Here is a 16984-nt window from a genome sequence, read left to right as displayed (position 1 = left end):
AAACGGCTATATAGCCGTTGGAACCGGTTCCTAACGGCTCTAATTTATAAATTTCAAAAAAAACCGGTGGAACCGGTTTTTACGTAAAAACCGGTTCCGGTTCATACCCTACCCGGTTCTTAAAAGTTCGCATATCTGGGCACCGGTTCGGGTCGGGAACCGAACCGGTTCCTGACTGGAACCGGTGTCATTCTCTACCCGGGTTGAAAAAAACCGGTTCCGAACCGGTTCGGGTTTTCAAGGTGTACCCGATTTGTGCAGCTCTAGTTTCAATTTGAAAATTCTTTTTGATGTTTGTGTTCACTCAAATCCATACATAATATGATACTGTAACCAAATAACCAATGCAAATTCACTACCTCTTAAGATTAAGAAACACCGACAAAATCAAACAACTTGTTACATCATTCTATCATCTATACCATTGAATTATTATACATTCCGAACCAAAAGTAGCCTCATTCTCTTCACAAAATTTGTATGGAAAACTGCAACCTGAGACCCAACAAAAGATAATATTAATAAAAGACTGTCCCAATCACAATCACAACCAAAAATCATGGATAGTAACTTGGCCAATAACAGTTTGCTACATTTTCCTTTTTAAGTTTAAACTTCACCCCTAAAAGTATACTATACATAATAATTTAGTATAATATACATATACATCTTTAACCCATTAAATTTTATAATGATATTCCATCTATCTTTTAATTTTACTTTTTAAAATAACTTTTCTTTTCAATTTTCAAACAATTCTAAATACACAACAATGATAAGCTTTATTTTTTTCTCAACATTCTGATACAATCAAATAAAAGAGAGTTGCATTAAAGAAATTTTTTTGCATTGCAAACGAAATTCATACATGCTTTGATAAATCCCACAGCAGAGCGTGGGGCCAACTCTAGCAACCCCTTAATTTTTAAAATATCATCTAACTTTTATTGAAATTGGAGTTGTATTCGGAATAAAGTATTTTTTGGTATTGTAAACAACTTGCGTACGCTCTTTGATAGGTCAAATTGTAGACATACATGTACAGAATTCCGGTCACATTGAGCCGGGACAATTCCACTACTTTTTATACATAAAACATCCTAAACCATTTTACTTAAAATAGTATATTGTATAACGCAAATAATACAATTTATGTAATCATAATTAACATTAATTATCTCTAAAGTATACAAGAGTGCTAAAATAAGTGTTTTGGTCAGCCCAATCCCCACTTGCACCAAAAATGATCCTATTTAACAAGATGTTTTGCCCGTTATCCGGCCCACCCATCTTGTCACCTCTAATTATTGGTGGGTATTGGGTAATAAGTAATTATAAATTATAATTACTATTATAATAGAAGTAGATTACCTCACTTCATTTGCATTATGACGGTTCTCTTGAATAATGATATATGCACGGTCTTTGTGAATGCTTAAAGAAAGTAGCTACCAAATATAATATTATTGATCTGGTTCAGCAGATATTCTTTCAATTAACGACTCAAGTTGACCCGCAATGGGAGTCCCGGACTCGATATTCAACTTGGCAGAAGGAAGTGATTTGATACATCCAAGAATGTGCTGAATTTCACAATTAAGCCTGCCCCAATAATCAACAAAAAGTAAACATAAAGGATTATAAAATATATAATAATAACAATAATAATTAGTAAACATGAAAGAAAAATTAAGAACCTGGCTTTTGCTTGTGGAGTGCTAATATCCACATTTGCAAATGCATCAGAGATTTGAATGTCAAAGATAATGGTCACTTCTCTGCAAGATAGATACATAAAATGTAATTATAATTGCTAGTACAAATATTGGTCAACTCAAAATCATGTGTTTAATATAGATCAAAATCCATAAAACGATCAAACAAAAGCCTATAGCTCTAGCATTAGAAGTCTTATTTGAATTATTAGGACTGTAAACAGACCAAAAGTTAGATGAAAAATTAGTGAACCATCCAACTGGAAGTTCATTTATTTAATAAACGAAATAACATGAACAAAAAATTTGTTCATTTAGTTAAATGAATTAACATGAACACCTGCTTTGTTCATTCATTTATGTTTGTGAACGCTGATTTATTTATTTTCATTTATGTTCGTTAATTAGTTTACGTTTGTTCCTTTACGTTCGTTAATGTATTCATTCAATTTTTTTGGCCCATTACAACTTAGTCTAGTTTTAATAACTTTTTAGGCACAACCTATTGTTACTGGTTTTAGCTCAATTATGTTCGTCATCTATGTTCGTTTGTTGACGGTCGTGAACCGTTCGTTTATGCTGTTAACAAATGAACACGAACATGTTCATTTTCTTAACGAACACGAACAAGAAAACCCTGTTTGCTTAATAGTTTATGTTCAATCGTTTATTCGGTTAAAGTTCAACAAAAGAATACGAACATGCTCCACTGTGTTCATTCTGTTCATTTACAAGCCTACCAAATATTATTGTTAAAAAGACTCACTTAAATATTTCCTGAACATCTGCTTCATGCAAAGTCCGAGAAAGCACACGTTGAAGATATCCAACTTCCTGAAATATTTGTACAACAAAATTCATTAATAAAAAACAAATAAAATATTAATCAAGTAAATTTACAGTCAATTAATTAATTTATTACCTTTGTGAGTGATCGAGCAAACTGACTCGGTTGTACCTCGGATTCATCTACTCGGTTCCACGTTTCAATGATTTGTGGCAATCCACGAAGATGAACTAACAACCGTTCCCTCATTATTTGCACCAGTTTTGTATAAATTTCATCTCGATGCACTTTATAATCCTAAAGTCATGAAAAACTAAAAGTTCATATAAAATATCATCATCATCATCATCATCATCATCGTACTCAGTATATCCCACCAATAGCAAAGCTATGGTAGGGTCTGAGGAGGGTAAGATGTAGACAGCCTTACCTCTACCCCATAAGGATAGAGAGGCTGCTTCCGGTGAGACCCCCGGCTCGATAGTAGTTTTGCATCAAGCCTTGGACATAAGGCACATAGCACTCAATCATCGGGACACCGGCTGATCGGTGCATGTACCCTTGTCTTTCGGCTATCAACGCCACTACATGATGCCTGATTAATCGTCCGTCACTTTTAACGTTATTTTCACGAGATTAGTAAAATAACGTCAAAATTAGTGCAATTTCACTTTTGCCCACCCGAGGGTTCACACATATATACATCATATGTGCGCACCGCAAGCCGGGCTTAAAAAGTTCATATAAAATATAAATAATTAATATTCATGTTATGGATATATAATTTACACACACGCTACCTGTGACACACGCTCAATTTCTGATAACAGCATTACTTTTCGCGCGTTGGGTACTTTCAAAATAAGAACCTTCCTAATTTCTTGAATACAAACATATGTAAAGGTATTATTAAAAATTTAAGAAAGTATATTCCGTAGGCCTGTAAACAATCAGAAGAAACATGAACGATGTATGTCTGTGTTCGTTTATTAACCCGATAAATGATCAGACACGAACAATTAGTGAACCAGGTTTTCTTGTCCATCTTCGTTTGTTAAGAGGATGAACATGTTCATGTTCATTAATGTTTTATTCATTAACAGTATAAACAAATGGTTCACAAAGATAACTGAGCTGATTAAAAGTAATGTGAACAATTTGTTGAGCCTAATATACAAACATTCATGAACATAATCGAACGAACGAGACATCTGTTTGTGTTCATTTATTTACTAAATAAACGAACGTAAACGAATTTTCCGCCGAACGATTCACTGAAAGTTCGGTTTATCTACAGAATTAATATTCCCACTGAATAATATTCAATTAAACAAGAGTACGAGACAACACCTACCAGGCATAATAGCATGCACAAAACTTATAACCTGACTTGCTAGTGCCAAATGTTTGGATGTAATAGACTTTAAACCAGAGACCTGCATTTCCATATGGACCATATATAATTATAACCCGCATTTAATGATAATTCATCATTCTGCCACTGTAACAATATAATTACCTGCATGGCACCTGCACCAAGAACAAGCTGACATGTCCTCGTGTTGAAAAATTTCAACATTTCAAGTACACGGTGAATAACCTCGGATGAAAGTGCTGGCAAAACAGTGTTCATATCAATGTACTCAGATAACATCTTCAGCAAGATTAAGCCACTGACAAACAAGATGTAATTAATAGTATTATTATAATAGCATTTAAAAACAAGATTCTTAAATTCTATAATGGGTTTGTAGAAGATTACTAACCAGTTTACCATGTGGTACCCGATACCTCTGAATGAAATTAAATGAACAGAAGATTTTGTGTGTCCGTTCTTTTCTTTAATGTTGTTAACCTTAAACACAGAAATTAGAAATTAGGGGTGTAAACGAGCCAAACCACTCGTGATATACACGAGATCTGCTCGCTAAAAGCTTCAACTGAGCAGAGCTCAAATGAGCTTGTGCCTAACATAGTTATGAAAGGCGCTAGGCGCACTCAAGGCGCATAGGCCTCGCCTGGGGCCTAGGCGCGAAGTAAGTGAGGGCCTAATAAAAAAACACACTTAAATAAAAAAATGTATAAATATATTATGTATTAGAAAAATAATACTATTCTTCATATATAATAAACAAAGGTTATTAGTACCAAAAGATCTAAAAGAGTCGAGATTCAAATGTAATTCCAAACTTGAATAACAAAATATTCAAAGTAAAGTACCAAAATGTTCAAAACATAAAAACCAAAAGGTCAAAAAGTAATAAATAGTAAAGGACTAAAGGTTCAAATGACTATTGTTCTTGTTCCATCATAAATGCCATTAGAGGTGTTGTCACCTTCTAGAAGCGCAGATATTGGGCCTGGCCTTGAAAATGGGCCTAGGTGCAAGAAGCGATGACGTTTAATAACTATGGTGCCTAAAATAAGCTTGTTTAATAAGCGGGCCCATGCCCTAGTTTCACTTATCAAGTTCAAGCAGGCTGGCCCTATTATTTAATATCCTAAAATAAGCTTGTTTAATGAGGGTGGTTTTGTCATTTCTTGTATGTAATCACAAGTTTACATGTGTGTAATAATAACCAAATTACATATATATAATAATAGACCTATTACATATAACAAATGACAAACTACCCTCAAATAATATTTAATATATAGTATAAATAAATAAATGATTGGTGGTTAAGAATTCTAAAAGTTCATAACATATTTCGAAGTTCTGAAGTGGCCCTAATCCTTTTTATGATAACCATAATTATGTACAAAATTATGACAAAAATAAATAATTAGTATATATTATGCCACATACAAAAGTTATAACTAGAATAAATATAAAATATAATTAAAAATTTATATAAGTTAACTAATATTTAATAAACAAGCCGTGCCCAAACCAAACTTGAGCTTGAGAAACTACTCACGAGCCGAACCCGAGCTCTTGTAAGTTAAATGCTCCTAGTAAAGATCGTGCTCGGCTCGACTCATATACACCCCTAAACATACAGAGAATAAAGACTTCACCTGCCCATTGGAATCTACACTTCCATCAATAGACTGAGATGGCTGTTCTAAACTGCTGGCAGCCACGTCATCTTCAGAGACAGACTCCAATCTAAAAAGTGAATCCACAATCGCTTGGAATTCATTAGGAACATCTACTTCAACCCATGTTTCTTGATCAAGTACTGCTTTCAGTTTCGCCATCTACAATAATAAAAACAAGTGTTCATAAATCAAGACCATAAAACAGAGCAATAAGTTAACCAATCATAAAATCCAATAACTACCCGAGATTCATGCTGGAAATCAACAAAACCTTTGGCTTGAGACTGTAATGTTCCACGAATGCTATATCCCAATCTTCCACCAATCTACTGACATTAACATGAATTCATATAATAAGCATGTGTAGTCAAGAATAGGGATGTAAACAGGGGCCAAGCTGCCCGTGAGCTACTAGAGATCGGCTCACTAAAAGCTCAAATTGAGCCGACCCGAGCCTAGACAAACTGGGGCTCGGCTCAGCACGTTTACTCCCTAGTTAAGAATGCATATTTTTGACAATTTCCAAACTTGGAATTATAACTAATAACAGTACCTTCTCTGTCGCAGCTACAAATTCTTGGGACACGTTATATATGTTTAAAAAATCTTGTAACCTCAGCCTCGGATGAAGAAGAGCCCGAACACCAAGAAGCTTTGCCCATCTTCCATGAGCTGCATCACACGCAGCAAACACCGCTTCCGCGTTTTCTCTCAATACATCAGCTCTGTTTACAAAAACACATTCACAGTATTAGATCCCCAGGGGCAGATAATTAATGGGTCAAAATGGGTTCGGGTTGACCTGAAATTTTTTGACAAGTTTGATGAATTTGTGGCTGGAGAAACCTTAATAAGGTTTTTCTGAGTTGAAAGAGGGAAGGATTCGGATTGACTGTCAGTCGTAGAAGATGTTTCTGAAGTCAAAGTCAAAGCACCGTGAGCAAGTGCAGCAGCAACTGAGTCAGCAGCATAGTGACCATCAAGATTTGACATCATCCATTCAATGCCTTTTTTAACCTCAGCAGCTCGAATTAAATGTGCCTGCATTCACTAGTAGAATATAAATCAAGTTACATTTACTGATTCATTTAGGCATGTAAACGAACCGAACAAACAAGAACAAGGGCATATTCATGTTTGTTCTGTTGGACCGAGGCTACCTCCCGACCCATTTACACGTTCGGTCATGGACTGGGTGAATCCTCTATCACAAGTCGGTGACTTGAGGGGCAAACTCAAAAATCACTAATTAACTTGGATTAGAGAACTAGTGTGTATCAATTTCAAGTTTAGATACAGAAGAGTTTGTATCTAATAAAGAGTTTGAGCCTAGCTAGGATTAGCTAGGTTATTTAAACAAATGTAATCAAGCTTGAGTTATGTTTTCTTGATCAATAATATTTGGGAGTTTATCCAATTTGTTTGATTTCGTTCATGAAGACGTGAATTTCCACCGAACACGAACAATTATAGGAACGGATTTTCTTGTTCATGTTCGTTTGTTAAGAAAATGAAAATGTTTGTGTTCAATTATGTTCGTTCATTAACATTTTAAACAAACAGTTAACGAACATAAAGGAACAAATGGAGTTAAGAGTTTCAAACTTTCATCATCATTCATGATCGGGTAACTCAGGTAACATAATTAAGTGGGTCGGCCTAAGAATTAATTTATTGCCATAATTAAGTAGGCTATAATAGTCACTAGCATAAGTAAACTAACATAAAAGAAGGCATAAACAATAAACAAACAACAATAAACAAACATAAACAGGCGTTCACGAACATAAATGAACAGCAAAACATGTGCTCATACTCGTTTAACTAAATGAACAAAAAAATTTGTTCCTGTTCGTTATTACATAAAATAAACGAACATAAATGAGTTTCTCGCCTAACAGTTCACTGATCGTTCGGTTCGTTTACAGGCCTAGACACACCAATTTAGATCTCTTAATGTATCCAACTTAAAAGAATAATCTCCGGTCACAAAATTCTTAACATGCAACTATGCAAGTAGTCCACATAACTTCTTAACATGCGTATATCGTGTGTTCTCTTATTATATCATGTCATCATCATTACCACAAGAACTTAATTCTAATTAGTTGCATAGTTACAAAAATTCAACTAATCTTAAATCAAAGTTAGGGAACCAATAAGGTATACATTACCTGTACAATCTTGAAAATAGTTCCAAGAAGTTGAACAAAGCTTTCAGAAGAAAGGCTTCTTAACTTATTTGTAAGTGATGAGCCTCCGCCTGTACATATATAACAAATATTGTTTCAGCAACTTCGTTTCAAAATCTGTAATTAGTTTGAACACATAAAAGGATTAAATTTTGAACACAAATAAATTATGCGTACCATCTGCATCAACAGCCCTATCGCCTGATTTAAAATCAGAGTCCAAAGGTCTGGCAACAAGAACCGGAAGCAGCTCTGCAACAACTGACTTAATAGCAGTTTTCATGTCAGATATAACCGTATCCCGATATATTCTCAGCACACTTGGAAGTTTTGCCTGAGAATCATCAAGATTCCTTAAATGTAATTCCCATAATTTCTTTCCACATATATCATATATACTATATATATATAAAGGTACTCACGGTTCTAAGTAAGCCTATAATAAGAGGTAGAAGTCGATCATGGAAACTAGAGGTATCTTCTTGATCCCAATATTCCTGTATCACATAACTAACGCCATTAATCTCACATTTAAACCACATAATCAGAAATAAACATATTTAGCATATAATTTATTCATACTTCATTATCTTCTTCAATTCCTGGTGAGGCTATCCTTGCTTTTGCTTTAGATAATATTAACACGTCTTTATCTCCAGCCTCATTAACAGATACACGTAAAAACTCTGCTGAAAGAATGCTACACGTATAAACACCATAAGTCACAACACAGAAAGATATATACATCATCAAAACGGCTGATTTCAACCATAAAGTAATAATTATAATAAAAAATCGGTTAGAGTGCAGCGGTTTATAAAAATTATCTATGTGTAAGTTTAAAATTCTTTTTAGTGTTTAAATAAATATCTTTTAGTGGTAAAAACTAATAAAGAAACAAACCTTTTCATTAAATTCTTAAGTTAGAAGGATTAATCACATTGACAATAAACTTACAGGTATACTAACCTATTTACAGAATTAATTGCAGAAGTTACATGAACCTCAAGGTGACGAAAGCAATGTAAGCCAGTAAGTTGACCACCATTCTATAATCAAAGAGGATTAGAATTAGACTCAGTTAACTTGATGTTTCAAGAATTATCATAAACATTGTACTCAACAGTCAACAGATCATTCACCTATAGCTACTAACAACATAGTGATTTAAGTGTAAAAAGGTATTGTATTCATGTACCAGAAAATGCTTCAAATCATCAGTGACGTCTAAAGCTCCAGCACAATCACCAGATGTGACAAGCTACAAAACAAATATAACACGAAACATGAAGAATAATAACTAAACAAGAAACATTGTTGTATATTCAATAAGAATGCGGTTCAATCTAATACCAGCATACCAAATTAAGTGCAGCAAGAGACTGATTAACATATAATATAACCCTAAGCTTCTCCTGCAACGCCAGCAAATCACTCCTCGTATGATTCAAATCCTGAATCTGCCTCGCCGAATCCACCAAATCCCCATCCAAAATCCGAATCGTCTCCTTCAATTCCCTAATCCTACCACACCCTTCCACAATCTTCAAACTCAAATCCTCCAACTGTCCTTGCGCCTCGAAGAACGAGTTCGACCGCAGCGAGATCTCCTTCACCAAATGCAGCTCCACCACATCCAGATACTGCGACAACTTCTCCTGCAAATTCACATCCTCCGACACCGAATTCGAAAACGACGACGATGCGGCCCTAAACGTCGCCCCGTCCTCGAGCGCAAAGTCCTCCTTGAAATACAAAGCCGGCACTTCTCGTAAACACGCCACCAGCGCTTCACCTGCAAATGCATCCTCAGCATTCTCACCATCACCATTACTATTATTATCATTATCATTATTATTATTATTTTTCTTCTCGTGGTTTCGAATGTCTTCGAACCGGTTAAAGTGATCTGCGATTGAAGAAACGTAAGATGTGAAATCGGATCGGGAGATTTCAGGTCCTAGGGTTTTGTGTACGGACGGAGTGGTGAACTCTGGGATTTGGACGGCGGCGGACGAATTGGACCACCAGGAGGTGTCGGAGAGGTGTGGATTGTTGAGGATGGAAGATAAGCTTTGAGTGCTTGCATCTGAGAGTGTTTTGGATAATAATAATAATGACCTTCCAGACCGCTGGTGAGAAGAAGGTTTTGGATCCATGGTTGTTTGTTCAGGATTTGCAGAGCATGAAGCAATTGGAATTGAAATAATGGATTTGATTGAGTTTGTGTGAGTTTAGTGAATGGAAACCCTAATAATATGATAATAATAATAAAAGATGTATAATAAGAAGAAGAACAAGTTGCAGGAGGAGATGTAGATCGTAAGTGGGGACGATGGACTGGTGTGGTGCTTTGGTATCACGATCTCGACTATTTTAGAGGAAAGCTAGGCTATACCTGTATGTTAATCGCTGGTCGGGTTTCGGATTATAACGGTCGCAACATGACACTATTAAGGTTCGGGTTAGTTGGGTTTCAAAATTCATCATGGTACTAATAAGGTTCGGGTTAGTTAAGCTTTGGGTTAATGGGGTGAGCTAGTTGGGTTTCAAAATTCAATCAAAGAATTATTTTTACTTTATGTGATTGCAATATTGATTGTTTGCTTGTATAAATTCTTTTCTACAATGACTAATTATGTATTTTTTTTATTGTAATTAGCTCTATGTGTTTTAATATTTAGTATGCAGCATATTCTAAATTGTCACATAAATATTCAAAATTCTTTCAGGTGTGTCAAAAATAAACGAAAGACTAAAAAGACGGCTCCATTTATTTGTAATACATTTTTATAACTAAATAAATAAAGCTGTTATTTTATTTTATATTTTTAACTTTAAGTAGAAACATATTCGCAAAATGATTAGTTAATTACATTACTGTATCATTTTAACATGTTTTTGGTTATTCGGGTTAACCCGAGATCTTTTTTCTTTTTTTGTTTAAAATGAACCCGAAACTTGGCCATAACTATAATTCAGGTTTGTCAGGTTAACCCAATTAACCCCATTAAAACTTTTTGACCATATTTAACTCGACCATAATTATCTTATTGTTGGTTAAGGTTAGGGTCAGGTTAACTGGGTTCAGGTATTTTAGACATCATACTAGTCGTATAATGTGTTATGCATGTTAAGTGTTGCCGTTTAAATCGTAAGAATCATATAATGCGTCGGATGAACATATGGTTCATACGACTCATTGACCCATTGACTGATGTGACGAAATACGCAACTAATAAAGTCATGCGACTCACTGTGATCATTGTTCTTTTATCATGTGGTCCATATGATGACATTAGATGATGGACGTATAGTAGTATACATAGTTGAATTGCGATAAAGGGTAAACTATTATTTTGATGTTTTTTTTTAAATTTCGGTTGCGTATTTAATCCCGAAAGTTAACTTGATTATTGAGATAATGGGTGGTTATATTACCGTGGGAAGTTATTGATATATGATTCTTTTTTTTTTACTATATGCTTAAATATTAATCATTTTGTTCGGATTTCGAGTTTCAAGACTACTCATGAAGGATAAAACCTCCAGAATTATTATGTTTGGGATAGGGTGAAGGATTGAGACTAAAAAAAGTATAGAAGGCTTTAGGGAGAGTGAATGAAGATAAAGCTTTAAGTCCCAATTTTTAAGGCCACTAATTTTCACAACAAATTTAATAATTATACATTTGGAATTTGGATTGGTGTGTGCGATTTAAGCGGTGTTTAACCAAATTAGGTCGGAAAAAGTGTGAGGAATTGCATTACTTTTGTATTTGTACAAAAATAATATCTTGATTGATTTAAAGTGAAAGCAATATAACTTTTTTGCGCCAATATCCTGTTTTTAGTCATCGTTTTAGGGGGGGGGGGGAGAAAAGGTTGAGCCAACCTTGGAACACTTCAAATGAAAGGAATTTGGTAAAAAGGAAAGACGGTATGAAAAGGCAAATAAATGTATTAGAAAAGTATGCAAATGAATTGGATTCCATAGAATTTTGGATGAATACCTAGAATTCTAGATGGATTTTATTATAATTATATATAACTATTATGGTTCAAGATTGGTGAAGCTACTAGTATAAATAAGAGAACCTTCATTTGCATAAGCTATCTCAAAAATATTTTATAGAAGCTTTATTGTTCCATTCTCACAACAATACAAAATGTTCTATGGCTACATAATCTTTATTTCCCACTACAAAAACGTTTTGAACGCTAAGAATGTCGATAATAAAGCTTAATTTAGACTATGTGTTGCATGGAACCTTAAAAAGATAGCTCCATTACACCTCTTTCACTTCCGACTTCACTTCTCTCACTGTTACACTTGGAAGTTCAAGGACTTAATATGCCAGATTGTAATTTTAATAATGTTGGTTATTTTAATGTTATTGGATTAACTTGTCGATGGAGGAAATAACGTTAAGAGATTAAACGAGTTAGGTGATGCGGGAGTGCGGGCCTGTTTAACAATAATGTTATTTGGGCTTTGTTATTCGGTTTTATACTTGGGCTTAAGTATAATGTTAAATGGGCTTTTAATTAATTTATTGGGCTCATGAGGGAATTAGATTTGGATTAATATATTAGTCAATATTTTCATTCCCTAGAGAATATCTTATCTCGATCGTATATACAGAACAGAGAAGACGGTTACTTCTTCTCTGGTTCTTCATCATCACAAAGAATCATCAAAATCCAATTCCAACTACAAAAAAACTCTGTCTTATCCGATAAATCATTGCGTGTAACCCGCAAATAGGTTTATCTGAAAGTGATTCACGATTTAGAGATTAATCCATGCAATTGTTCAATAAACCAAGATTGAAATCATGATTACAGGTTGCATCATTGATCGAATTCATTCTCCAGGTACGTAATATATACAACAAAGATAAACCTAATTGGGTTTGATTTTATATAATGAGCAATTCGGTTATGGTAGTATGGGATGTGGTTTAACCGAACTTATGGTAAAAACTCTAATTTTGCATGTAGTGATTTTAAATTAGGATATATATGTGAAAGTCATCGAATTGAAAGGATTGCATATTTGCATATATATTATTAAACAAACAACAAATTAACTTCTGTATCGTGATATTACTTAAACAAATTAACTTTTGTTTGTGTTTGAGAATTGAAAGTCCATCAAGTTTATTATTTTAAATGATAGGACTTATCATAATTTTCATTATATTTGTTTGTTCACTATTTGAAAATTTGAAGATAGCAAATTAAAATATGGGATGTGCATCGAATTGGATTTTTGGAAAAGGGTATGAATTTTAAATCAAGATATTGCCTTGTTTGCATTTAATGTATAAGCATGAAGGTATTAGTCTTATGTATTTTCCATGAAAGTACTTAAACAAAACATGATGTATAACAAATTTTCCTTATAATGTGATGATGTAATTATCCATCATCGGATATTAAAGATTTTATTATTTTAAAAATAAAATCCACATGAAATGATGGATGCCATGTATAAGTATTTGATAAGGCATAAATGATGAAGTTTGAAATGCTTCTGTGATGTATATTACGGAGTATTAGAACTAGTTATATTAGAACTAGTTGTATTATGTTTCAATAAATCATGTTGAATAATTTATTGGTTCATCTTTTGATGGAATATGTTATATTATAATTAAAATTATGTTTTATACTATGGTTATCCATCAAAGTTCTATGAGTTGATTTGGGATTGCTATTGAATTTTGGTTCCACTTTTTGAACCGAATGTTATTAATGTATTTGACTACTAATTTTGTTTTCTGTTTTGATTCTAACAATTTCAATTAATATGATTGACGATTGTATCAACTGGAAATTAAAGAAAATATATCCGGGACAATGATTATTTTTAAAGAAAGCAAAAGTTGTTTTGTTGGAGATGTGGCAAACCAAGACATCATAAGGAACATCGTCACATGAAGATTACATGTGGAAACAAGCCTAATGTGGCGAGTCCAAGTGGGTCGAAAGACCATAATGCTCTACAAGGTACGTTTAATAATTTTACTTTACATTTGAGGCATGTTAAATTTTGTAACACACCAAATAGGATTTGATTCAAAGAAACAATACTTATATTAAAGTATGAATATGAAATATTATTAAATATTTGTCCAGATGGTACACACATGGGTTGACGGGTCACGGCCCAGGTAATAATCAACCACTAAAAGTATGCAAGTCAGGAAATCCCGTTGGGCGCGAAATAAACAAAACCGTGGTTTCGGGTTTGTTATTGGACTTAAGAAGTTCAATGGTTTCTAAATATAATTCGGTTAAGAATTATGTATCGTTTATTTTGAATCCTTTTATGTACAGGATAACATGCTTGCATGGTGTGTAGACTCGGGTGATACGAGTCTAGTATGCAAGGATCTTGAATGGTTTGAAGAACTTGAACCAGTTGAAGATGGATCTATACTTAGGATGAGATATGTAAAAGTGAGACTTGTATTTATTCCTAGAAAACATTTATTTTGGATTATGTGTTGTGTGTTTCAAGGATTTGAAACAGTCTCATGTTTGGGATTTTGTTTTAAATAATTTCTGGCTTTAAATGGAGAGTTAGATAACTTTATTTTATCTAAACATGGAATCTTGTTAGATTCAGATATTTGTGTAATGGAGTATTTAAACTAAATATTAATGTTCTATTTGTTATTGAATCTATTTGTATGCCATAATCATTTCATAGCAGTGTAGACTATATGTATATATTGTGACATGCCAAGTTAGGTCATGTGAATTATTTTGAAGTGAAAAGAAAAATAGAACATTGAAGGAAATAATTGATTCCTTATTATCTTACTCGGGTTTGAGTAATTGAGTAGACAAAGAAATTATTATTTTCTAGTTTTGATATAAAGGATCTGGGGGAGGTTGATGTTATAATAGGTATAATAATAAAAGGGAGTAACAATGGTATAGATGATTCGATTTCATTATACTGAGAAAGTATTGAAGAAATTCAATCAGTTTGATTGTTCTTTGGTTAGCACACTCCTATTTATAGATCCTAATATCAAGTTTATGTCTAATCAAGGTGATTCTATTTCACAATTAGAATATTCAAAGTTAATTGGATATTTGATGTATGCTATAATTGCACAAAGACTTACATAGTGTATGTTGTGGGTAATCCTAGTGCTAGCAAGTAGTAAACAAACTACTTAACTATGGATGTGTATTCTCTTTTGAAAAATGTTTCATTTCTTAGGTAATTAAGAAATGAATTTGCATCATTTAACAATGGAATTCGAGTTTCTAGCATTTGCAACAATTGATAAAAGTTGTTGAATAGCTAAGAAACTGTTATTACAAAATTCCATTGTGGTCAAACCGATATCACCAAAATCTATCAGGTGGGATAGTGATGACTATGTCAGATGTATAATGGAAAGTCTAGACGGTTATATATTATACTATGCATGGTGTGATATCAGTTCAGTTTGTAATATTTGAGTATAATTTGACTGATGATCTAACTAAAAGGTTAGGAAGAGATCTCGCAAACATATCAGTCATAGGGATGGGTTTAAAGTCAATACTTTAATATCCTGTGTCAAGACACCCAATTCCCATCTAATACAACGTTAGATGCTGAATTCAATGCGGAAAGCTTGTCATAGAGATATTGGAACACAATATCATAAACATCCCAAGGTTTGTGTTCGGACCGCAAGATAAAGAAGGTTGAAGTATAGCTTTTTAATAGTTCATTGATAAATTGCAGTGCGGGTGCAAGAATAATGAACTACCTATAAGAATATGAAGTTTAGCCGCTTCAAGAAGCGTTGGACTTGAGCTTTGATATATTCTTTAAAGGATTAGGACAAAGGCTAGTAAAATATTGTGTCGAGTGGAATTTGGATTTATAAACGTATGTGTATTTTGCCAAGTATTCAAATGGATAGCAAGGGTTCAATCCATAGGACACCCCGATATTCGAATATTTTGATCGTGTAATTTACTAAGATGAAAATTCAATCCGTATGACATTTTCATTTATGCATACGTTTGCGTTTCTGTGACGATGGTTAAGTTATAATGGGTATCACTAAAATAGGGGAGGATTGTTGGTTATTCGATTAACTTGTCAATGGAGGAAATAACGTTAAGAGATTAAACGAGTTAGGTGATGCGGGAGTGCGGGCTTGTTTAACAATAATGTTATTTGGGCTTTGTTATTCGGTTTTATACTTGGGCTTAAGTATAATGTTAAATGGGCTTTTAATTAATTTATTGGGCTCATGAAGGAATTAGATTTGGATTAATATATTAGTCAATATTTTCATTCCCTGGAGAATATCTTATATCGATAGTATATACAGAACAGAGAAGACGGTTACTTCTTCTCTGGTTCTTCATCATCACAAAGAATCATCAAAATCCAATTCCAACTACAGAAAATCTCTGTCTTATCCGATAAATCATTGCGTGTAACCCACAAATAGGTTTATCTGAAAGTGATTCACGATTCAGAGATTAATCCAGGCAATTGTTCAATAAACTAAGATTGAAATCATGATTACAGGTTTGCATCATTGATCGAATTCATTCTCCAGGTACGCAATATATACAACAAATAAGACAATATTTTTTCCTTAGAAGAGATTTTATCCTTGTTAAGGGCTAATTCTTTGTTTGCTAAGAAATCAAAATGTTCCTTCGGTGGCCAAAAGTGAAACATCTTGGGCATATTATCTCTTGTCAAGGTGTAGCAAGTTAGCAACTGATCGAGCTGAAATCATAGCAATAGAACATTGGCCTGGTCTTCAAACCTTGAAATAAGAGACTTTTTAAGCCTTGCAGGTTATTATAGAAATCAAATCTTTTAAAATCCTAGCTAGGCCATTAACAAAGCTACTAAAATAATAGCGTTCCAATGGAATGATGAAGCACAATATGCCTTTAAGTAGTAAAAGCAAGATTTAGTAACCGCTTTTACGCTAGCACCGCAAAAACTTTTTGACAGGCAAGATTTATCAACCACTTTTGTGATTGATTGTGGTAAAAATCAAAGCATCATCTAAGGGCTTAGTAGTCATGTTAATGCAAGATAACCACTCTATAGCTAACATCAGTAATGCACTATGTACCAAATAATTGATGATGCCTACGTATGAAAAGAAGTTATCAACTACTATGATAGTAGTCCAACAATGACATAACCATTTCTTACCTAACTTTTTAATAAAGGAAAATAAAAGAAGAGTCTCA

At 33.6% G+C, this 16984-nt stretch overlaps 1 protein-coding gene across 1 annotated transcript; it reads right to left on the bottom strand.

The window, feature by feature from the left end:
- Positions 1-287: 287 nt before the first annotated feature.
- On the bottom strand, positions 288-9930 carry LOC143597855 (vacuolar protein sorting-associated protein 54, chloroplastic-like). Its single transcript, XM_077076236.1, has 20 exons — positions 9101-9930; positions 8938-9000; positions 8709-8788; positions 8322-8439; positions 8162-8236; positions 7917-8073; positions 7722-7810; positions 6350-6588; positions 6101-6272; positions 5790-5873; positions 5524-5706; positions 4269-4357; positions 4022-4175; positions 3857-3938; positions 3303-3382; positions 2638-2799; positions 2482-2549; positions 1698-1778; positions 1372-1602; positions 288-495 (listed from the first exon to the last, which is right to left on the bottom strand). Exons 1-19 carry the CDS (start codon positions 9896-9898, stop codon positions 1464-1466), a joined length of 2913 nt encoding a protein of 970 aa, XP_076932351.1. The 5' UTR covers positions 9899-9930; the 3' UTR covers positions 288-495; positions 1372-1463.
- Between the last annotated feature and the right edge of the window lie 7054 nt (positions 9931-16984).

Source organism: Bidens hawaiensis, unplaced genomic scaffold (genome assembly GCF_021521415.1).
Source record: "Bidens hawaiensis isolate Kalapana, Puna unplaced genomic scaffold, B.hawaiensis_p1.1 tig00049146_1, whole genome shotgun sequence".
NCBI lineage: Eukaryota > Viridiplantae > Streptophyta > Magnoliopsida > Asterales > Asteraceae > Bidens > Bidens hawaiensis.
The sequence above is the reverse complement of the archived record's forward strand: the minus strand, read 5'-3'. Positions and strand labels throughout refer to the sequence as shown.